Source organism: Tenrec ecaudatus, chromosome 6 (assembly GCF_050624435.1).
Source record: "Tenrec ecaudatus isolate mTenEca1 chromosome 6, mTenEca1.hap1, whole genome shotgun sequence".
In the NCBI taxonomy this organism is placed as follows: Eukaryota; Metazoa; Chordata; class Mammalia; order Afrosoricida; family Tenrecidae; genus Tenrec; species Tenrec ecaudatus.
Window position 1 is genome coordinate 78117658 of NC_134535.1, and position 26352 is coordinate 78144009.

General features: G+C 36.0%; 1 protein-coding gene across 1 annotated transcript; it reads left to right on the top strand.

Moving 5' to 3' along the window:
* The first annotated feature begins 7731 nt into the window (after window positions 1-7731).
* Window positions 7732-8670, top strand: LOC142450965 (olfactory receptor 6C1-like). The gene has a single exon (XM_075552899.1). It carries the CDS (start codon window positions 7732-7734, stop codon window positions 8668-8670), a length of 939 nt encoding a protein of 312 aa, XP_075409014.1.
* Window positions 8671-26352: the final 17682 nt, after the last annotated feature.

Sequence of the window (26352 nt, forward strand, 5' to 3'; positions counted from 1 at the left end):
AAGATAGTTTTCACTGCATTGTTATGAAGGCTAAATTAAATAAATTATAAAAATCTTTAGTCTTCCTCTTTGTTTTCCTCTTGCCTTTATAATTCACAAATATGAGAATCCATCCAAGAACTGACAGTGAATTATACATTTTTCAAAAGACAAAGTCAATTTTAATTAATTTTTAGTGAAGTATAATGTATGTGATGCCTTCATGTGTTCTTTTAATTAATTATTCAATATACTCTAGGCATTTTATTTTTATTTTTAAAGGAATCAATTTCATTTTAAAATGAAATAACTGATTCAAAGTCACAATTTTAATTTCTTTTGAACTGCAAAGGTTTTGGGGGATAGTAAATTGATCTTATAATGTCATTTATTGAAAACTAATAATAAATCTTGATGTCATAATCTGATTAGTCATTTATTTAATCTTGTACTTTGTTTCTGTTTTAAATGACCCATTAAATTATATATACCTAATAACTGAACTGAATGTGTAAATTTAACAGCTGATATATTCCATGTATTCCCACATGTGTGATTAATATTTTAGTGAAATTGTTATGAAATGTGATTTGGTGATATCTATTTTCCCTTGATTGGATAGTATTCACACTTGTACAAAGTCTGAGAATTGAATCCATCCATCTAAAGAGTACTAAGGAAAAAGTAGTTGAAATTATAATAAAACAATTATATAGTGCCCATAAGGGATGTATGTGGAGGCTAATTTTCAATCAGGTAGAAAGATCTTAAATGAATGTTCAGCTCTTTTCCAAAGCCGAGTGGTTGAGTAGTACCATATGTATGGTTTTGCCTTATTGGGTGTTGAAAGTTGCTGATAACGTTTAATTAAACTCTTTTCCCTATTGCAATATATTAACTTAAGTCTTAAACAAATGTTTAAATACAATCAAATATAAAAACAAAAAAAATCACATCATTGTAAATGTGGGTGAGTGCAGAGTGGAGACTCAAAGCCCATTGGTAGCCTACCAGACAACCTCTTACTGAAGGACTGTGGGGAGGAGATGGGCCAGTCAGGTGCAGGGTAACAATGATGAAACATGTAACTTTTCTCTAGTTCTTAAATGCTTCTTCCCCTCCACTATCATGATCCTTATTTACACTCAGAATTATAAAGCTGAGTCATTGAGTTAAAAGTTTAGAGATGCCCTTTACCACTCTACCTATATATATTATTGACATGACTCAAAAAACTCCATTATTATAGTGCCAATTTTGACTCAAAATGATCTTTCTAGATTTCTGAGGCTGTCTCCTTTTTCTCCTGTACAGACCCTGGTGGGTGTGAACTGCCCGTTTGCTGTTGGCCTCCTGAAGCTTATGCCACAGGGTCACATCCTCTGTATTAAACACTGAGGTTATTTTTTTCTCAAACCTATTTGATGTTGATAGATATAATTCCTGAAATTTGTATTAACATTTTTACATTAAAAAGTTGGTGTATAATCACTAATCCTGGGCTATTGGATCATCCCTGATGGAGTTTTTTTTTAATGGTTTTTGTAGAAGTTTTTTAATGGTGACTGTAGAATAGAGAAATGTTCATAAATTGATATGCTCTATTAAAATTTTCCAACATCTCTTAGTACATTCCTTCAAAGCCCTTCATACATTTCTTCTGAGTGTTAATTAAGAGCCAGAATGATTAAATCATCTACCATTATTCAGAAAAATTCTAAAATTAAGAAGAAGAATTATAATTATTTTAATATAATAATAATAATATTGCTGAGTCACCCCAGCCATTAAGCTACTGAGGAATTTAAATCTTTAGATTAAAACAAATATTAACTAAAGGATAAGAATATCTACCCTATGGAACTTTAATATTGTAAAAAACTAGTGATCTAAATTCATACCTGCTAAAGAAACAATGATATCCATGGATTTTCAGAGTAAATTGAAAGGATAGATTTTTAAAGAATGTAAAGGGTAGTAGTTTTAAATACGGTTTTATGTGTAAATACTGTTTTTAAATTTTATTTAATACAATGCATCTAAATGAATAAAGTGTGTTTAAATACAATTTCCTTTCTTTTCATATCCATTGTTTTCAATGGACCCTATACAAAGAATTTGGGTCAAGATATATTTGTAAATTGGGAATAGAATTTATCTTTCAAAACAGTGAAGAAATGCCCAAGCTAGGATAAAACATATAATAGAGAACTGGACCTAATTGCAATGTCCTGTTCAATAACAAATTCAACACTCATTTATTTTTCAGTTAGGTCTTTATTTTAAACATACTCTCCCTGGTTGCACTGTGGGTTAATTTTGGGACTGCTAACCCCTTGGTCAGTTGTTCAAACCCATTAGAAGCTTCATAGGGTAATGTGAAGTTGTTTACTCCAGTAATGATTTATAGTATTGAAACCATATAGACAATGACTGAGTCAAATTGACTGGAGGATTGCGGGATGGGCTTTTGGTGTACGTTCAGCATAAGAAGGCCCTGCGGTATAGTTGGTTAAACATTGGGCTGCTAAATGGAAGGCTGGCAATTCCCAACCACCAGCCATTCTAAGGGAAGAGAATATAAATATGAGTAGTCTTGGAACCTCCAAGAAGGGTCATTTTGAGTCAGAATCAACTTGATGAGAGTGGAATTGGTTTGGTTTTATATACTAAACAGCATACTCTTGTCACACAATGGTTGAGTACTCACCAGATAACCAAAAGTATATGATTCATACTTACTAGTGCTACACAGAAGAAAGGCCTGGCAATCAGCTCCAATAAAGATTACATATGGTACAATGGACTCTGAAACACAGCAGACCAAGACTATACATTGAAGCTGTACCTAGGGGTTTCAAGATTGTAATGTCTAATGAGTGACAGGATGATGTCATTTTGGTTTGCAAGTGAATGCCAAATCATTATATCGCTAGTATTCTTCGGTTAAAATTGCAGCCTAAGGCACACTGTCTGATAAGATGACTGTGAATTAGAATGACCCCTGTGTCTCACAACAATGTAACATATACCAAGTACTGGATTATGTTGTAATCACTTTGAGGTATAGATACTGTCCAAAATGTCAAGAATTCACATGATATTGTGGAAATTCACAGCTGTTAAGTGTGGGTGGGTTGAGAAGGGTGACTATAAGGTGCTTATGGATACCCAAGCAATGAATATAAAACTTAGTGGTTGGCATTGCAATGTACTATCCACAAAATTATGTTCATGTACATATGTATTTCATGGGCTTGAAAAAATTCATGGGAAATGGGATTGACTGATAATGTAATATTTCCTCTGAACTTACTCAAGCCCCTTGCCACTTATTATTTCATTCTAACCTCAAATTACTCTTAGATAATAATGAAATTACTATTATTAAAAAAGCAGAGAAACTAAGTAGTCATTGATAGTGGTGCTGACATCTGACAAACATCTAGCAAGCTATAAATACAGGAATCAAATCTTAGCTGGAATTGAACCAAAAGGCTGTACATATGTCGGATGGTGATGAGCTAAAGACAGATATGCAAGAACAGGATTGGTCAACACCATGTAGAAAAGATGGTGTAGATAGTTTTACTTGTCTAGAAGGCCAGATGGCTGCTGTATAATAAATTTTTGTTTTGTTTTGTTACAGTATTAGTATTTCAATAAGGAGACCTAGTGGCATAGTGTTTTTGGATTGGGCTATGGTCATCAAGGCTGGCAGTTCTAAACCAATAGCTACTCCATGGGAGAATAACAAGGTTTTCTACTTCCATAAACAGCTACCGTCTCAGAAATCCACAGGAAACCCACAGGAGCTGTCCTACTCTGTCTTATATGGTTGCTATAAATTGGCATCGACTCAATGACAGTTTGTTTGGCTTTTTAAGTTATTATTACTTTTTAAGTGTTTCAATGTGGGCTAGTGGTTTTGTGTTGTGCTGAGATCTACATGCTCAGCAGTTCAAAGCGACCCGCATTTCTGTTGGAGATAGACCAGACTTTCTACTTCCATAAACAGTTCCAGTTCCAGAAACCCACAGGGAGTCATTATGAGTCGCTATTGACTTGATAACAATGAGAGAGTCTTAATGCCAATGGTTTTGAATTAATGGTTAAGGATGTAAGACAAAGGGATGTGTGACTTCTGCCTTCTGGCAATCAGATGATGTTGGACTCTTCATTCTTATGTAGCTGGAGAGGACAGATAGGCCTCCATACTGTTTACTGAAGTGGAATTCATTACAATGTATTCAGACTCATGGAAGCATGAGATATCGTAAGTGAAAAAGGAAAGGAACTTGGACAGTGAAATGGTTCATTCTTAGTAGTCTTCTTTGGGTGTCTTTACCTGAAATAGCGGAAGGGAATATAATGGATGTGAAGTTGCTGCAGTTGAGGGAAGAAAAATGTTTTTTAGAACTTCCCAGGGCAAAAGCCAGGCCATTTAAACAATACAGTCGAGATGCGACTTGGTCTGGTGAATTCACCCAGCCAGATGCCCAATGCTGTATATGTATGAATGGGACGATATAGAGCAGAGAAAATTGAGCTTGAACATTGTTTTCCAAAGGATTATATGAAAAGCTGTATTTTAGCTGACTTCGTTAGAGATATTGTTTTCTCCTACCTAATGCTGTAAATCAGAAATATGCGTTTGATAAAAAGGAAAATTGAGAATTGTGATTACAGAGTTTATAAGCTTGCTTTTAGCAAGTATTCGATTGAACTGTGCTAAAACTGGAATTTGGAACTTTCCAAAAGTAACACACTTTTGTTTGAAGCCAATAGAGAGAGTAAGAGATGAGCTGCACCCACCCTTAAGTGTCAGGAGGTTTGCACTTGAAAATACAATCAGACCCACCCAGAACTGCTGAAGGAGAAACTACACGAAGTAACTATCTTTTTTAGCTTTCCTTTTTAAAAACAATATTTTTGCGTGTGAGTTAGATGAGGACTTACATTTCAGATCATCAGTTTTGTATTATACAACTTACGCTAATCATCAAACCCCAATAGTTGGCCCTACCCACCCCTGTTTTGATTTCTCTTCTCCATCTTGTGACATTCTATTTCCCTTTCCTCCAATCGAATACCCATCTATTCTCTAGCCTATAGCTTCATCTTTTCTCGATTACTCCCCCCATCTTATAATCATCGTCGGTTTCGTTTGGTATAAAAATCTTTGTATTGATTTGTTTTTCTTCATTACAGTGCTCTCACAACATCCATCCTTTTGTGATTAATTTCACTCAACACAACGGTCTCCAGATCCATATGTGCTATGAGTTTTGGGTATCATCATGATTTTAAAATGATGACTATTTTTCAATTGTGTATGTGTACCAAATTTTCTTTATCCTTATTCTACTGATGGATATTGAGGCTGTTTCCATCTTCTTGCTATTGTAAACAGTGATGCAATGGGCATTAGTGTACCTATCTGTTTGGTCTTTTTAATTTTTCAGTAAGAAGTTTATCTTTGGATGCACAAAAATTAGAAAAGTCTATACCCATCAGAGAAAACTCTCTTCTAGGACTAAACTTTAAACAATTTAACACCCTTATTTAGGTGACAACTTGGATTAGTTTGTTGAGTGGATGTGAGGGAGATATAATAATGAAGAGAAGGCCTGAGATTGAGCATGATCCATTGATCTGATCCACAGAGGTGGAGAGAGACAAGGAGTGGCTGGCTTATCTGATGTTTAAACAGTTTCCTGGAAATTGAGCCTATGAACAGGACCTCGCCTGAGAAGGTTAAGACTGATGAGAGCATGTGAACAGACCAGAAAGCATTGGTGTCCTGTTGTTCTAACTATGATTAGGATTGAGTAAACCAGAATCCAACCTAATAAGAATAAATTTGTTGTACATTGCTACAGTTTTGATGGATGTACATTGCTACAGTTTTTATTCGTGTCATACTCTAGATTAGACATTGCTTGCGGATGCAAATAGCAAAAGTTCCAACTGGAATGATGATTCTTTGCATCAAAGAAAATGCTCATCTTCTTAGATGATCTCTTTTACATCAAATAAAATGCTTCCCTCCTGAGAATACTGATTTGAGGGGAATGTGCAATTTAAAAATTGGATATCCAAATTAGGAATAAATAAATGCCTGAAGTGGTTGGCTAACACACATGTACAGGTGTACTTAGTCTGAAATAAGTGGAAAAAATTGAAGACCACTCCTAAATAGTTTTCTATTGTCCTGATGGATCTTAGAAAGAGAAGGTGGGAGAAGATGAAATAGGTGGTTTTTAACAGGACTGCAATAGTTTCCATCAAATTTTGTTTTGTTATGTAAATGTGTATATCTGTTTGTACATATGTAAACTGTATCTGGGTGTATGCAAGTATGACTTTATTCTTGTCTTTGGTTTGGAGATTATGTATAGATAAGAAGGTCTATCCTGGTGCCAATTTGCTAAGGGGTGAACTTATAGGTGTGTGTCAACTTTGCTGCCCCTACGAAATGATATGGGTAGAGCACAACCTCTCACTCAAGTCATAAACTGATTATATCTTCTTGTGTGGGCGGTCTTTTTTAATATCTCTAAATAAACATTGTGTAGATCTGGCTCCTGTTCTTCCTCCTCCTGGCCTTGATCCTCTATCTGAATCTTAGGGATTTGGGTCAATGATCTGTAATGCGGCCAGCTAGGAGCTGTTGGTGACTTGCAAAATTACCTGTCTTGGACTCATTAAACTCTGCCTCCAAAGCCTGGAGTCTTCCTGCTTCTTGAATCACTGGGTCAGCAGTGCATGAGTGGAGGAGGATCACCATTTCCTGCCTGCGGTGAGCATGACTGAGACTTGCCTGCTTTGTGAATGTTTGAACTGTTTGTTTTCTATAAATTTCTTTCTTGATAAAAATTTCATTAAAAACATATATGAATGTCACTGCTTTTGTTTCTGTAAAAAGACCCACTTCCCAATGGTGTTTTATTTACAGAAGAACAATATAGGGTGTTTCTATGAGTGAAAGCATGCATTCAAGAGACCACACTTTCGCTTGGCAATCTAGAGCTTATCTATTTGTACCTTATAGCTTATATAATCATTACGTTCACTATTCTTTTATATAGAAAAAATGCATTGTAGATCTACAAAGACTATAATAACCACTCTGTAGCCTGAAGCATTATGAAATATCACCAGAGATTCAGCTATAAGCAGTCCATTTTAAGTCCTGTCAATTTTACTGAACATTGTAATTTAAAACTATCTCTCCACTATCCCAAGTGTCTGAGCTTTTCATAGCAAAGGTTGTAATATTATGAACCTCCAATGAGGTAGTAGCAGTTGGAAAAGCAAAACTGGCTAGATGACAAGGACAAAGCTTCAACTGTGCAAGAAATATAAAATTATCCTTGTCTTTTTGAGAAAATTTAAACAGTCACTGACATACATGCATTCTTGTACTTTTTCCATTCTATTGATACACTTTTAGAGTTTTCTAAAATAATAAGGAAAAAAGAACAGAAAACGTTCTTGCTTTTGGAACAATGGCCCTTAGTTGGTTTGGGTTGAAAGAGAACCTAATGTCCAGTCTCTAAATTTTTATAGATATTATTTAGATTCAGAAAAATTGAGCTCAATGCCATTGAAAGTGAACTAGCATACAATTTCAGTCTCCTAACAGCTCCACACTGGGATAGACTCTCGATTTTTTTTCTTATTTTCAAGTTCATTTTTTGCACTTTCTTCTATAGGTCTTGCAGTAAAAAACAAATAAGCAACTGAAGAATGAGAAACCATACGGCAGTAACAGAGTTTATCCTCCTGGGATTGTCAGATGACCCCAAACTTCAGATTGTGATTTTTGTCTTTCTGATCATCACCTACATGCTGAGCATCACTGGGAACTTGACCATTATCACCCTTACCCTGGTTGATGCCCAGCTCCAAAGCCCCATGTACTTTTTCCTCAGGAATTTCTCCTTCTTAGAAGTTTCATTCACAACAGTTTGTATACCCAAGTTCCTAGACTCCATTGTTACAGGAGATAAAACTATTTCTTTTAATGATTGCATTACACAGTTATTCTTTTTCATTCTGTTGGGAGTTACTGAGTTTTACCTTCTGGCTGCCATGTCTTATGACCGTTACATTGCCATCTGTAAGCCCCTGCATTACGTGACCATCATGAATAGGAGGGTCTGCACACTGCTGGTCTTCGCTTCATGGCTGACTTCATTCTTAATCGTATTCCCTGCTCTCATGTTGGTCATAAAGCTCGACTACTGCAGATCTAACATCATTGACCATTTTACCTGTGATTATTTTCCCCTGCTGCAACTTTCTTGTTCTGACACAAAATTCCTAGAGATGATGGGTATTACCTGTGCTGTGTTTACTCTAATGTTTACATTAGCGTTAATAATTCTGTCTTACATATATATCATTGGAACAATTTTGAGAATCCCTTCTGCTAGTCAGAGGACAAAGGCCTTTTCCACATGCTCTTCCCACATGATTGTCATCTCCATCTCTTATGGCAGCTGCATTTTCATGTATATTAATCCATCAGCCAAGGACAGGGTATCTTTGAGCAAGGGAGTAGCTGTGCTAAACACCTCGGTAGCTCCCATGCTGAACCCCTTTATTTACAGTCTAAGGAATCAGCAAGTCAAGCGAGCCTTCATGGACATGGCAAGAAAGACAGTATTTTTTACAAGCAACTGAAAATATGTGATATCTGAATCACAAGCACATAGAAGGATAAGTTAAACTATAAGTATGACTTTTCTTGAGCTTCTTAAAATAAAAAGGGTCAACATTTTTCATATTTTAATTTTTTTCAATAGAACACGGAAATATTTAATGTACTTCTCTGCGTAGTTTGTGTTAATAACATTTTTTCAAGTTATTTTGAAATGCAATACTTTGTTTCAAGAACTTTTGAAATGCAATACTTTGTTTCAAGAACTTTTGAAATGCAATACTTTGTTTTGAGTTGTGTTTAGGAAATAATAATCATCAGAATGTAGGAGGCAGTCTAAAATTATTAAAGTACAGTCATTCACTATTCAAAGAATATAATTTATTGACTTTTACTTTTTTCAGACAGAAATTTCCTGCTCCACCTTGCAATTCTCTAGGTCTGTGTGCAGATGATGATTAGAGAAGCATACATGTGATATGTTTGAAAATACATAAATGGATTTTCTTTAAAAATCAAGAAATCGATCTATTAACATACCTGTCATTGAAGAGTTATGGCCAGAATGCTCTTTAGAGGCAAATGTCATGAGACTTTTTCTCACACATTTTAGACCTAAGAAGAGACCAGTCCGTGGAAAAGAACCTCGTGCTTGGTAAAGTAGAAGGGGTGGCGAAGGAGAGGAACTCCTTGACAAGCTGAGTTGACCCAGATGGATACGATAGTAAACTCAAATACTATTAATTATTATTAGTATTAATTAATACTATTGTGAGGATGGCACAAAACTGGGTGGTATGTTATTCTGTATTCATAGGGTAGCTCAGTTAGAATCAAATCAATGGCACTTAACAACAAAATCAGCAACATTAACAGAGAAGCATACATCATTAGCAATATATATATTTTATTCATAGGTACTAAATTGATAATATATTTTTATAGGTACTAAATTTCAAATCCTACAATTTCTCTTTTGAAATAAATAGGTAGGTAGATTGCTAGATATACAGATACATAAAAATTACATATGTATTTTACATATATGTATGTCTGTATGCATATAAGCAATGTTTACATATACACATATCATGTAAAAGGAATAAAATGAGGAAAATAGAGATGTCAGATCCCTAAGATGAGTTAATTTACTGTTACTTATCAGGTAAGGCAAAGTGTGTTCTTTCGGAATATCAGCAGTTAAAAAATCATCTAGAGAGCTTTTTCTTCAGATTTGACTAGTTTGAAATGGAGGATACATCTCTTAATGTCTACCTAAAACATGTTATTTTATAGAAAATAAAAGCTTAGGAACAAAGATTTCCTTACTTTGTACATAACTCAGGTGAATCTATCAAAATGCTTCTTCATTAATTTAGTAATATATATTTAAATTATTTATGTAACATATATGTGTGCATTTATGCATGTTCACCTTGAACTTAAAAACAGAATGCCTAACAAGAACCAGACAAAGATGTTACCTCTCACTACTCTTGTTTAACATCATTAGAAACAATTGAGGGACTTAGTAAAGTGACAGAGTGACAGAGTGACAATATTAACAAGCAGAAATCATTTGGATTCCGGTATACCAGAAAAGAGAGCTCTGAGAAAGGCAGCAAGAAAATAATACTATTTACAATACCCACACAAAAGGTGAGAGACGTACGACTAAGTCTAACCAATGAGACAAAGGACATATACAGAGACAACTAAAAATATTGTAATAAGAAACAAAAGAGACCTACACATATGAAAGAATATCCAAGGATTATGGATAGGAAGACTTAATATTGCGAAATGGTCACTACTACTCGTAACCATCTAAAATACAACTCAATTCTGATCCAAACCCCAACTTTACTCCTTAAAGAAATGGGAAATTAATTAAAAACTTAATATGGAAAAAAATAGATGTAGGATAATCAAAGATTTCCTTTAAAAGAACAAAGTAGAAGGTCTTGCATTACCTAACCTCACAATCCATTACACACATCTGTAGTCCAAACCACGTCGTACTGGTACAATGAGAGATACATAGACCAAAGAGCAGAATGCAAACCCCAGAAATAAATGCATCTGCCTATAGGCAAGTGATCTTCAAGAAAGGCTCAAAATGGGAAAGGGCAGCATCTTCAACAAATGCAAACACAAAAAAATGTTCACAGTCCCTAACCATCCAGGAGATGCAAATTTAGACAATGATGAGACAGCACCTTACAACGACAAGCATAGCCCCATTTAAAAAACAAAATCAGTGGGTAACAAATGCTGGAGAGGACCTGGAAAGATTAAGTCTCTTATATAGTGTTAATGGGCTTGGAAACATGTACAATCAATTTGGAAAGTGATATGGTGCTGCCAAAAACAACTGGGAACAGAAATAGCATTCAATCTAGCAATGCCTCTATTGGGTATATACCCCAATGAAGTGAAATAAACCACATGAATAGACATATGCTCTCCCGTGTTCATTAACACACAGTTCACAATAGCAAGAAGCTGGAAACAGCCCAAGTGCCTATCAGTATAATGGATAAAGAAACTCTGGTACATACACACAACAGAATACTATACATCCCTTAAAAAAATTCCTTTTGCCTAGGGGACCTTAATGGAAATTTAAGTGCAGAGGTATTGGGCAATTCAGGTACCGCAACCTTCTACAGTGAAAAATTCTTAACATTATTTATATCAGTTATTCTCAACTTTCCTAATGCCGTGACCCTTTAAAAGAGTTCCTCATGTTGTGGTGATTCCGGACCATAAAATTATTTTCATGGCTACTTCATAACTGTAATTTTGCTACTGTGATGAATGGTAATGTAAATCTATGATATGCAAGATGTATTTTCATTGTTACAAATTGAACATAATTGAAATATAGTGATTAATCACAAAAACAATGCATTATTATAAATTCTGAAATATTTATTTCTAATTAAAAATAAATGAAATTTTGTCTAGAAGCATGATGTAGTATGGGTAACAGTCTTAATGTAACAACAGTAAATTGCATTGCTACATTTTGTGACAGTTTGCGTAAAAAGACAACATCAGTGCGAAGGTTGAGATAGCTTCTTTCTGATCAGATCAGAAATTCTCAGGGCAGTATTTCCAAGAGCACAATGATCATCTTCCACAACAAATCTACTTCTGTATTCAGATTTGATAACCAACAACCTGGAAAACCCTGTTTCACAAAAATATGTTTTTGGAAATGGAAGAAAAAGGTGCAACACAGTCTCAGCCAGAACAGGATATAACTGCAAACACTTGATCCAGAATTTTGTCACTGGCATTGTAGAGAAATCAGTTCTTGCTGGATCGCTGCTAGTAAGTCCAATGAACTTCTCTTGTGCTGTCTCAGAAACACCTTTAGCTTTGACTATGAATGGGTCTCTGGCAAGTGCAAACGGGGTGTCAGATAGATTCAGAAAGTACAATGAAGTTTTCATCTGCAAGCATGTGCAAGTGTTCTTTCAAAGAAATTGTCATCATAATCCTTTTTTCTGTTTCAATGTCATGTTCCTCAAAGAAAGCAGACAAGGTAGGCAACATGTAAATTATATTTTAATCCAATCTTTTTTTTTTTTACCAAAGCTGAAGTTTCATTTGGAATGATCGAATTTTTTCAGACAAATTGAGGCATGTTGCATTTGGTTCTTGCAGTGATACATTTAACTCATTCAAGAGAGCAAAGATGTCAACCAAGTAAGCTATTTTCTGCATTTCACTTGTATCTCTGAAAAGTGCTTCAAACTGCGGTCTAGCTTTCTGATTGAAAAACGTTTTGAGTTCATCATGAAACTCAAAAACACGTTTTGAAACTTTTCCTCTCAACAACCATTTCACTCCAGTGTGAAATAGTAGAGCATTATTTGGCATCCATTGTACATTTGCAAAAACAGTCGACTGTTTAAAGTGCTCACCTTTACAATATTGACAGAACTTATGGCTCTTTTCAGTACTTCTTGTTACTCTTGTGGCAGCGTCTTCATTGCTAATATTTACTCACGAATCATACAGTGAGTCCTGATGACTTTTGGTGACTCATTCAGCACCAAACGTTGAAATCCAGATTGACATCCTAGCATAGCTGGAGCACCATCTGTGCAAACTCCACAAATCTTTTTCCAAGAGATCTTATGCTCTTTCCGAAATGAACCGAGTGTGTCAAGCACATCACATGCAGTTGTTGTTTCAAGAGGTTTGAAGAAAAGAAACTCATCTTTAAAGTCACCATTAATGTACCTCACGTAAACCAGTAACTGGGAACAGTTTGTAACGTCTGTAGATTCATTGAGCTGGATGCTCAATATTGGAAGTGGAGCAGATTTAATTACCTGGATTACCTGATCAAGAATATCAGCAGATATTTATTCTTCTGCAGACACTGCCATTAGATAAGGAAATTGCACTCAATTTCATAATAAATTCATCTCAGATCATAACTCTAACAATGTCTTTGGCCACTAGCAGCAAAAAATCTTCAGCCATGATGTGAGGTTTCATAGCTCTGTAGATTCTGAGTGCCACCAAATATGAAGCTTCAATGGCTGTTACATTTTGTTTGTGGTACTTGACACCAGTGCCAAGTCTGGCTTTCTTGAGTCCATCGGCTCTGCTTCTAAAATAGTTGGTTACCTTGCCAGCAAAACTCAGATGCTTGCTATCAAAATGACATGTTAGTTTTTTCAGCTTCATAGATTCAGCTGAATCTATCAACTTCAAAACAAATAACACACTGCAGTTTCTGAAATCCTAATGCAATTATTGAGGTCAAACCATACTGTAAAAACGTCTCATTATATTTTTTTCTTAACGGTCTTGTCTACAGGGTCCGTTGTGATGGAATGGTTTGCTAATGAAAATAATATATAACAATTGATTTAATAATACAAAATATGATACATGGCATAGCTCAGTCAATTCAGTTCATTAAAGTTTCCTATGATTTGCCATTCTGTGTTGTTGTTTTGTACATACCTGTCACTATCACAAAGGGACAGTATTCACATCAACCACAGCTGAATATAAAAAGACCGATCAGCATCCAGATTAAGTTCCATTGGTACAGATAATTTTTTGCAGTAGTTGATGATTTTACACTTCATGATTTTACATTTACCCAGTAATTATCATTCATGAAGTGTCATTTTACTTCCAATACTGCTGCTTTCAACACAGTAGCTGCTTTCTACACATGTGTGACTAGTCCACATAAGTGCATTATGGTGCCAACCCTGTCACATACACCTGTATTTGTACAGGGTGTATGCGACGGGGTTGGCACGATGATGTCATCACATGGAATACTTGTATATGGGCGTATCTACATGTGGGCGCCATGCCTGGAGATGGATAGAGGAGCAGTGTCTCAGTTCCTAAGACCATGAGAAATATGTTTTTTCTGATGGTCTTAGACAATCCCTGTGAAAGAGTTGTTCGACCCCAAAAGGGGGTGAAACTCACATGTTGCGAACCACTGGACTAGAGGGTAGACAGGTGTTAATTTGGATGAAGGAGAAGACAATATCCTAATAGAGGGCTTTGAACTGCCAAACGCATTGCCATTGAATCGGTGCTGACTCACAGCGACCCCTGTGGGTTTCTGAGACGGTAACTGTTTGCCGGAGTAGACAGTCCCGACTTTCTCCCGAGGAGCTGCTGGTGATTTCAAGCTGGCAACCCTAAGAGTTGCAGCCCAATGTTTAACCACTTGGGCTCCAGTCAGGATGGTGCACAGTTTACAACCACCAGCAGCTTAATGGGAGAAAGACTGATTTTTGTTTGTTGAGAGAGCTATGAAGGAAAAAAGCTTGGGAGATGCAGAGCAAGCCATTAGGAAGTTGCTAAGCATTTTACAGTTCTTGTATTTTTAAGTTTTAAAAATGATGAGCTGATGCTTTATTAACCCCCATCTAATTCACGATGAAAAGTTAAAAAATATATATTTTAGAAATAAGAAGGGAAAATCTTCAATGAGATGACTTGACCTAGTGGAGCTAAAATGAGCTTAAACCTAAGAACAAAAATGGTTTCTGTCTGCTTTACAGTGTTTTGTTCTATTGTATATACAATCACTGAGAATGAACCAACTAAATGCCAAGTCACAATTTTTTAAAATTGCTTCTTCCTTCCACTGTGTCTTAGTCTGGAGGTTATGCTTAAACCTTTTTGCTGTGTGTGACTCGGTTGGCATTTGTAATACAGGTGGCATAGTGTCGCGCAACACAGCAACATGTCGTCACCATCATATAACAAACTAACAGACTTAAGTTTCCATTAAAATTCAAGAACACAGCTTTTCCCCAGATCCTGGATGCTTCCTCCCCCCAACTACCATGATCCGAATTCTACCTTGCAGGGCTGGATAGGGCAGAGGTTGTACACTGGTACATATGAGGGCTGGAGGCACAGGGAATCCAGGGTGGATGATACCTTCAGGACCAAGGGTGTGAGAGGCGATGCTGGGAGAGTGGAGGGTGAGTGGGTTGGAAAGGGGGAACTGATTACAAGGATCCACATGTGACCTCTTCCCTGGGAGAGGGACAGCAGAGAAGGGGGGAAGGGAGACTCCGGATAGGGCAAGATATGACAAAATAACGATGTATATTACCAAGGGCACATGAGGGAGGGGGGAAAGGGGAGGGAGGGAAAAAAAAGAGGACCTGATGCAAGGGGCTTAAGTGGAGAGTAAATGCTTTGAGAATGATTGGGGCAGGGAATGTATGGATGTGCTTTATACAATTGATGTATGTATATGTATGGATTGTGATAAGAGTTGTATGAGTCCTTAATAAAATGTAAAAAAGAAAAGAGGAGAAAAAATGATTAGGGCAAAGACTGTACAGATGTGCTTTCTACAATTGATGTATGTATATGTATGAACCGTGATAAGAATTGTATGAGCCCCAATAAATTGTTAAAAAAAATTCAGCAATATCCCAGTCTTTCCTTAACTTTCATGAATGTTGGAAACATCTTTCTAGTAATATTATGTAATTTGCTTTTTTATGAGCTATTGTCTAATTAGATTCCTTTAATGTATTTTGTATTAGTATCATAACATATCAACTTATTCATTAATTATTTTCACTATCCCATATCCATCTTTCTGTTACTCTTAATAAGAAACTTAATTGCTTAATAAAAAACTTAATTGCTTAATTTCTTTATTTATTTCTTTTAAAATCATTTTATTGGGGATTCTTTTAGCTCTTATCACAATCCATGCATGCATCCATCCATTGTGTCAAGCACCTTTGTACATATGTTGCCATCATAATTTTCAAAACATTTTCTATCTTCTTGAGCCCTTGAACCCTAGATATTTTATATATTTTTTTTCATGGCTTACACTGACCACTGTCTCCCTTCACCCACTTATCTGTTGTTGGTCCCCTGGGAGGGCGTTACATGTTGATTATCATGATCGGTTCCCCCTTTGTCCCTCCACCTTCCCCTTACCATCCTGGTAATGCTACTCTCATTATTGGTTCTGAGGAGTTTTTCTGTCCTAGATTCCCTGTGTTGCAAGCCCTTATCTGTACCAGACCAGTGGGCTGGTCTAGCTGGATTTATAAGGTAGAATTGGGCTCATGATGGGGGGGGGCAAGCATGAAAGAACTAGAGGAAATTGCATATCTAATCTGCACTATACTGCACCCTTACTGGCTCGTCTCTTCCTTGTAACCCTTGTGTAAGGGATGTCCAATTGTCTACAGACGGTCTGTGGGTCTCCACTCCTCTTTCCCCCTCATTCATACTGATATAATATTTTGTTCTGGGTTTTGGTGCCTGATACCTGATCCCATCAACACCTCATGATCACAGAGACTGGTGTGTTTCCTCCATGTGGGCCTTGTTGTTTCTCAACTAGATGGCCACTTGTTTATCTTCATGCCTTTAAGACCCCAGAAGCTATATCTTTTGACAGCCAGGCACCATCAGCTTTCTTCACCACATTTGCTTATGCACCTATTTTGTCTTCAGCAATTGTGTTGGAAAGGTGAATATTGCAGAATTCTGGGTTAGAACAAAGGGTTCTTGCATTGAGGGAGTACTTGAGTAGAGGCCAGAGACTGCCCAATGCCTTAATATTTAACATATAAATATATGTACATAGATTTATTTCCCTATCCTTATATACAAATATATTTACCAATATATATGCCTGTATTTAGACCTCTATAAATGTACTTTGTCTCTTATTTCTTTCCTCTATTTTCTTTTACCTCCCTCTTGTCCCACTATCATGTTCAGCCTTCATTGGGTTTTAGTAATTACTCTCCTTGGCTACTTTGCCCTTGGCCAAAGCCCCACCAGGCATCCTATGACCCCCTCGTCATCAATTTTAGATCACTTGTTGTTCCCTTGTCCCTGAGTTTATTAACACCTCCTTTACTTTTCTCTGCCTTCCCTCTCCAGTGTCCCCCTCAGAAATGTCAGCCCCATTGTTTTCTCGTCAGAATTGTTTATCTGGCCTATCTCATCTAGATAGACATACAGAGATAATGACAAGCACAAAAACATGACAAAATTAAAACTAAAACAACAACAAATAAAAGCTTATAAACAGTTCCAGGTCAGTTTGTTGACCTTTAAGTGGTCAACAAACCACTTCATTCTGGTTTCGTTTGATGGGGTGTCATGCCCTGGCCCCAAAATCTGTTTTTGGTATTCCTCAGAGACTTCATTGCTTTGTTCCCTTGCTGCTCTTTTGCACACCCTTAGTGATTCACCCCAGTGTGGTGGGGTCAGATTGGGCACAATCCCGCACCGTGTCTCCAGTGTTGTCCCCCATAATGCTATGGATCAGTGAGGGACATCCTGTCTCATGGTGGGGCCAGCCACGTGGTCTTCTTTGTGCATTGGCTGATCCGAGCAGGAATATAGTCCTCGGGACTTGGTGGGTTAGGTTGTTCCACTCACTCTCCTTCCTTCTTCATTTGCTCCTGTGTGCACTGATCAGAGTTGTCCCCTCTGAAGTGCATTCTTCCGGGAGTTGTCCTCTCTGAAGTGCAGAGGATCAGTGCTGTCCTCTGAAGTGCATTCTTCAGGGAGGCAGGGCATGAGGAGTAATGGGGTGTTGTCCACGTAGTTCTTTTAACCAGAAAGTTTCTATGTTATGCTTTTTAAAAAAATTTTTCTTTGAGTTCCACTAATTGTTACTTATAACTGAATAATAGAACAGGTATAGAGAACATAATTCATTTTAAAAAGTTTTTTGAACAATAACAGTACTTTATATTATAATCATATAAAAAGATAGCACTTTTAAAAACTAACCCTTACATACCATTTTCTCTGTTAAAATATTATTAATTCCTAATATAATAAATATGAAATTAAATATTTGAAACATCACATTTTTACACAATATCTATAGTATCTGCACAATTTTCCCACTCATCTGATGGTCTGGGTACTATTTTGATACTTACAAGGAATTTGAAATTCACAAATACTGTTTCTTTTTCATACTGAAGGTATGTGTTATCTCCAATTTTAAATATATGTATTAGACTCCTGATATATAGGTATATCCATACATATGTAAAATATAGTTTATATATTTATCACACTATTATATACATGTATACATATACATATATAACAAACATAAATATTTAGTCAATCACTATTACTTTCATGTATGCTGGATGTCTGATAGTAGTGTAATAAAAAATAACAATAACTCTTTTACAGGGAATGTTCTCTCTGTGCCATATACTCAATTCAGTAAACTCTACACTATTTTTTATTTTATCTTCATATCCATATGACAATACAGATATGACTGTCTCCCTTTAAAAGATGTTAAAATTAGGGCTCAATTTTAGTGATTGGCCTGTGGGTTCTACCTATTAGCCAGCATCATAACTTTATAGTGCCCAGTATAGTATCCACTATGAACCTTAGCCAAAAAAAAAAAAGTAAAATATTATGTTATACTTTTATATCTAGTGGAAACTTTGAATGGCCTGCCAATTTTGCATTGCTTTCTAAGAATGTAAACAACTTTGTTGATTTTTTTTTTACTGAAGCTATCTAATCTGAGCATAAATTTAAGATAGGCAGGGAGGATACTAACTCTTGGTACTATTATTGTTTCACTAGTTACACAGCCATTCATTCAAAATAAGAAAGTCTCTTCATTTTTCTTTGGTGATGAGGTGGTAGAGTGATTAAAAAATTACAAAATATTGGCAGTGTATGGTAGCATTTCTTATATTGGAAGGCAGGTTAAAAAGAATAAGGCAATCCATGCATTTATTACAATATAGCAAATCCCCAGGTTTAAAATAAAATAACATGGAGCATTGGGTAGAAATTTGGATTTGCATATAAGATATTTGCTTTCTAGTCTCTGTTGCATTTGGAGAAAACAAAGGGTCGAGGGACAAGTGCCACACTTAATTTTTTTGCTGCTTCCATCTCTCAAGTCGCACTGTACACTGTATACCCCAAGGTCCTTCTCCAGACTTTACACTAATGTGTTTTATATTTTATATTTCTTAGTGTTTTTTGATCATTTTATTGGGGGCATTGTACACTTATCACAATCCATCCATTGTGTCAGGCACATTTGTACATTTGTTGTCGTCATCATTCTCAAAACTGCTCTCCACTAAAGCCCTTGGTATCAGCTCCTCATTTTTCTCCTCCCTCCCTACTCATCCTCCCTCATGAACCCTTGATAATTTATCAATTATTTTTATTATTATTATGTCAAGCCTTCATGCCTGATGTCTCCCTCCCTTCATGCACTTTTCTTTTATCTATCCCCTAGAGAGGAGGTTATATGTAGATCCTTATAATTTGTTCCCCTATTCTACCCCATCTTCCCCCCACCCTCCCAGTATTGCTACTCTCACCACTTGTCCTGAAGGAATCATCTGTCCTGGAATCCCTGTGATTCCAATTACTATCTGTACCAGTGTACATCCTGGTGTAGCCAGATTTGTAAGGTAGAATTGGAATCATGATAGTGGGACGGGGGGCGGGAGAGCTTTTAAGAATTAGAGGAAAGTTGTATGTTGCATTGTTGCTACACTGCACCCTGACTGGCTTGTCTCTTCCCCACAATCCTTCTTTAAAGAAATGTCCCATTACCTACAGATGGGCTTCAGGTCCCCCATCTGCGCTCACCCTCATTTACAATCACATGACTTTTTGTTCTTTGAAGCCTGATACCTGAACGTTTCAATACCTAGTGGTCACACAAGCTGGAGTGATTCTTTCATGTGGGCTGTGTTACTTCAGAGCTAGATGGTTGCTGGTTTACCTTCAAACCTTTAAGACCCCAGATGCTGTAACTTTTTATGGTGGGGCACCATCACCTTTCTTCACCATATTTTCTTAGGCACACATTTGTCTTCAGCAATCATGTAGTGAAGGTGTGCATCATGGAACACCAATTTAATTGAGCAGAGTGTTATTGCATTGAGGAAGTACTTGAGTGGAGGCCCAACATCCATCTGCTGCCTTAACACTAAAATTATAAATAGATGCACGTAGATATATCTCCCTATCATCATATATAAATATTTACATATGTACATGCCTGTATTTAGACCTCTATAAATGCCCTTTGCCTCCTAGTTCTTTCCTCTATTTCCTTTTACTTTCCTACTGTTCCAGTATCATGCTCAGCCTTCATTAGGGTTTCAGTAATTTCTCTAGGTTACATTGCCCTTGATCAATCTCTATCAGGCCTATCACACCCTCCTTGCCACTAATTTTGGATCACTTGTTGCTCCCTTTTTCCTGGGTTGGTCAACACCACCTCCTTACCCCCGCCTCCCCCTCTCCCATGTCCCCCCCCAGACCATTTGTTCTATTGCTTTCTCTTCCAGACTGTTCATCCAGCCTATCTTCTCCATATAGACCTGCAGAGATAATAATATGCACAGGAAAAACAAGACATAGCAAGACAAAGCAACAAAAGAAAACACAGTGAGGACAACAACAACAAAATAAAACCAATGACTAAAAATAAAATAAATAATTAAAGGAAAACCCTGTAAACAAGATCTGTTTGTTGACCTCTAGGAATTTCCTCCAGTCAAGTCCAATGGGGTGCCACGCCCTGGCCCCAAAGTCTATCCTTTGTACTCTCTCCGTACATCCCTGCTCTGCTCACCACCACTGCTGTCCCCTGGACTGCTTTACCACATGCCCTTAGTGTTTTGCCTCAGGGTGGTGGGGTCAGACTGGGCCAATCCCAACACTGAGTCTCCAGTGACCTTAGTGTTTTTTATATATTCCTCTTATGGAAATTTTGATTTCCTGAATCAATCCTCCAAAGTTCTTTAAAATTGTAGTTTTCTTCATATGTTATTACTCTTTCCCTAATATCTAGTTATGTATCCCACAAGAGTAAGATGAGAATTATCAATAATAGAGCATTATAAGATACTGTTTTCAGTGGAAAAGAAAAGCAGTGGTTTCAGAAATATTGGTTTCCCTGCAATATAATAATTGAATTTCTAGTATTTTTACCAGTCCAATCATTCTGAAAATTTGTGAAACTGAATGACTAACAGAGATAAGTTGATCACATGAAAGTATCCTTATCCTTAACTCTAATATATTTTCTATCAGTTTAACTCTGAATCAAATCCAACAGGATATGTTGTCTTTATAATGTATTGCTAAATATATTTTAAATGATTTCAGAAAAGCAGAGCATGCAATGTATCAATTTATTCTCCAGTATTAAAAGTATACAACTCCTGTCTCTGTGTGTTTTTAATTGAATGCAGAATATGCAATTCTGTGTATATGACAACAGAAGTTTAGTTCCAATAGTCTGATATTATATTTAACAATTTATAACATTTGGATTTATTTGAGTTTTATGATCTCTTGAAGCCTCATTTGTTAATTTGAAAGTAAAGAAATAATTTTCATACCATTATTATGGAGACAAAATGAGATAAATTATAAAAATGTTCAGCACTGCTTTGAATGACTTTGAATTGCCTTTGATAATCCATCAATATGATTTTTCTTTCTAAAACTGAGTTAGTTCTAAACAAAAATATATGAAAAGAAAGTTAAACAATTATTTCTAAGTGGTTCAGTATAATTTAGTAAGTGCTATTTGTTATTTTATTTCTTTTTTTACATTTTATTAGGGGCTCATACAACTCTTATCACAATCCATAATATACATACATCAATTGTATAAAGCACATCCGTACATTCTCTGCCCTAATCATTTTCAAAGCATTTGCTCTCCACTTAAGCCCTTTGCATCAGGTCCTCTTTTTTTTTTCCTCTCCCTCCCCGCTCCCTTTAAACACACTCTTGACATTTTATTTTCCTTTTAAAATAATTCAAGTTCATTTAAAAATAAATTAACTTATTCAAATATACAAATATCTTATGTGACCTGTTTGAATGTTTAATCCATGTTTCTTGAGTTGAAAAGTCCATGTAAATTGGAAATGTATATTGTCTTGATATTATAATCTGATTAATCCATTAAATTATAAAGGGGTAATTACTGAACTGAATATGTGAGGTTAAGAGTCGATCTTCTCCACGAACACCTGCATGTATGACTGTCATTGCTTCTGAAATTCTGACTAATGTGACTTGGTGACGTCTATTTTCCCTTGATTTAGTTTCATGCATATTGTTGTTGAGTATCAGAGTTAAATCTGTCCATCTTTATTTAAATGGATTAATGGAAATCATTCACATTTTGACAAGGGAAACAGTACTCTGAAATAAATGAAAAAACATAGTAATTTTTAAATGTTGTTAATTTTTAAAAACAATTATACCAGGCATTTAAGGAATGTACTATGGAGACTTTATTTCTGACGGGTTGAGAAAAGTTATAAAATGAAACCTTTATTATTTTTCAAAGCCAAGAATTAATGAGAAGTTCTAGATATGTATTTATGTGTATTTGGTGAAGAAGCCCTGGCTGCTGTTATAATCAATTATGCATTAGGCCAGTACTTCAAAACCTCTACCTCCATTCCAAGAATACAGAAAAATGAAAATGTCTGCTCCCATAAAGATGTACAATTTGGGAAACCTACAAGGGGAATTCTACCTTCTTATTTGGACCACTGTCAGTCAGAATTGATCTGTGTTTAGTTTTGAATAGTTATGATGCTGAATGTTGCCCATGACATTGCATTAAAATATTTTCCCTTCTACAGTATTGTAACTTAAGTCCTGAATAAATCTTTTTAAAGTCAATAAACTAAAGAAGAGAGAACTGAGTAAGCATGGAAGAAGATTAAAAAATAGACTTTCAGAGTCATTGAGTTGCTACATTGCATTCTATGTAATGTAACATAAACACTAAAAAGGGAAAAAAAACATGGAAAGAAACTTCAGAAAAGAAGTAGTGACAGTCACGGATCCTGATAAGTTTGCCAAGGGATATCCTCAAATCTTTCAAACCTAACTTGACATTTAAGATAAAAATCTCTTCTTACCTTGTTTATCAAAGAAATTGTAATTTGTGTTCTAAATGGTGGTCACTGATATTTATTGGATGGTGGGGATTTTCGAAGAGCAGTATATACCAGTGTTTTGAGACTGAATGCCCTGAAGACCCTTTCCACTCACATTACTTAGTCAATATTACAGATCAAATTAATTTTTATTTGGAATGATTCAGAATCTTCCTCAAATCCTTAGAAGGTAAGAAGAATCCATTTTAAAGAAATATGTGGAAGGAATTTGATACTTATTAACAGAAGACATGTTCTTGGGGGAAAATATATGCACCTCCACTCAGAAATATAAAGCTGAAATGTTGATTAATAGTTTAAGTATACATTTTACTACTCTAGCTAAACACGTGCTTAAGACGAGTAAACACACACACTCACCCAAAAAACACAAAACATGATCATCAACACTATTTGACTCACAGTGACTCATTAAGGTCTCCTAGACAGTTTATCTTTACTAAAGAAGACAGCCTCATTTTTCTCTACTATAGATCCTTCTGGGTTTGAACCGTGCATTTTCTAGTTAGCAGCCCATTGCTTACCCTATAGAGAGCTACAAGTTCTTGATTAAACATTGAAGTGACTTTCAATCAAAGGGATATAAATGGTAAACAATTTTATCAGACAGCTTGATGTTGATAAAGATATACACTCCCTTGAATTTCCATAAATATGTTTCCATAAAACTTTGGTACCCTGACTCTAACCCTGTGCACCTGGAACAACTACTACTAAGGTTTTTGTTTGTTTGTTTGATTGTTTAGTGATCATTGATTGCAGACTGGGAATAGAAATGTTCATTATTTTATGCTCCATTAAAAACTCCCAACATTTCTTCAGATGTTCCTTCATAAGTTATAATGCATTTCTTCTGAGTTTTAACCAATAGTCAGAATGAGTAAGCTATGGTATATTAGAAAAATTATAATATTAAAAGTTGAAACATTAATTAAAACCACTTATAGTGATGTATTACTCATGATCTGATTATAATAATAACACTGGGTCACCAAAATTTGTAAGCTACTGCAGAAATTTAAATTTTGAGATTGAAATAAACCTTATTTTTTGGATAAAATATCTTATGGGTCTTTATAACATTATGAGAAGCAGTGACTTAATGACCAGTGACACCTGATGAGGAGGAAGAATGGCATCACTGGATTTTCAAAGTTTATTAAAAGGGTAATTTGCAAAATAATTTAAAGGGGAGCAATTTTTAAATGTTTCATTCCGTTCACTTTGAAATTTTATATTTCAATGTAGTTTTCTTTCTACTCAGATCCTTTGTTTTCAATTTATGTAACACAGATAATTTTGACCAAACAGTATTGGTAAATATGAAAACAATCTCTAATAAAACAGTTAAGAAATTTCTAAGCTACCAAGACCACAGAATAGAGAATTAGACCTGAGAGTAATATCTGCTTTAATAACAATTTCAACATCTTCTCATTCATTCGTTCATTCAACAGATGGTATTTAAACCTACTGGTCTTGGTTGCACTGTGAGCTATATTGGGGCTGTTAAGCACAAGGTGAACCATCCAAACCCACCAGTCATTCTCCAAGGGAAAATGAAGCTATCTGTCGCAGTAACTATTTAGTCTTGGAAACAACAGAGAGGGTTGCTGTAAGTCAGAATGGAGTAGATGGCAGTGGGCTTTTGGTACATATCAGCTAGAGTAGGGCTTAGTGGTGTAGTAGGTTAAATATTGGACTGCTCAGGAGAAGTTGGCATGTCAAAACCATTATTCACTGCAAGGGAAAAACACTGCTCCTTTAAATATTTGCAATCTAGAAGTTACACAGGGTTGCTACGTGTCAGAATCAGTGTGATGACAGTCACTTTGTTTTTGGCTCTATTTAATAAATAAGGTGCTCTGAATGGCAAAATAATTAAGTTCTCAGCAGCTAATCAAATATTAGTGGTCTGAATCCATCTGTGCCACATGCAAGAAAATCCCTGGTAATTTGCTCCCATAAAGATGACTCCACTGCTGTTGAATTGATTCTAATACGTAGCAGACCTATAGGAAAAAGTAGAACTTCACTGTAGGATTTCCATAGCTATAATATTTAGAGACTAACTTGCTGCTGTGTTTAAAACATCTACATTTTAGTTTGAAATTGGATGCTAAGTTATTATGCCATCAGTACTAACTCCATAAAGAATACAGCATAGGAAATCATATGGGGACAGTCCTACTTTGCCCTATAAAGTAACTATGAGTCAGAATCAACTCCATGCCCCACAACAAAACAGCATATACTAAGCATTGGATTATGCTGCAACTAGTTTGAGGAGAGATACTGTCCAAAATTTCAAAAATGTGCATATATTAAGTGTGATGAGTTTGGAAGCATGAATATAAAGTATTTTGGGGGAGCCATGCAGTGCAAATGCAATCTGTCACACTGTGAGGAGGTAACTGGTATTTGCTGTCATTGCAATGCATTATCCCAATGACCAGCCCTGGTCGTCCACATATGTCAGGGCACTTGAAAGAGTCCATGGCAAAAAAGAGATGAAAAGATAGTAGAATATTTCCATGATCTTTTTCAAAACCCCTGACTATTAATATTTCTTTTTACTCTCACAATCACTGTCAGAAATGCTGTTATTCCTTATGTGAAGCAGAAAAGTTTAGTCTTGCAAACATCTAACAAGCTGCCAGATTAGGTAATCAAATACAAGATGAAATTGGAAAAATAGGTTCAGGGTGTGCCTGATGGTGATGGGTAATCAAAGCTATACCAGGAGAGGTCAATATCATGTAAATGAGATGCAACAAGAAGGGTCGGTTTCGTTTGCCTACAAGATCATGTAGGCAGTTTTAGTAAGTGTGTTTGTGGTGGGGTGAAATGTCCTAATATGGCACTTCTATCCAAGTCTTTGTAACGCCCACCATATGATTTAGATGACTATGTAAACAGGGCATGTATAACACTATGAGAGATGATTGGTCAGTTTTCATAGCCAACCTCCTAGCTAGAAGGATGAGCCACCTTTAAAGAGAACAGAGGAAAAAGCTGAGGACAGGGAAGAGCATGTCTGCAGTGGCAGAGGCCACTGAGAATGATGCATCACAAGCTGTAGCAGAGAAATCAACTTGGCTGCTAGCTGAGGATACCTATGACTGGATCCTGGCTGTTGGCTGAACGTAATGTGTGGTAGCCTATTGACTTCTTTAATAAAATCTTTATTTT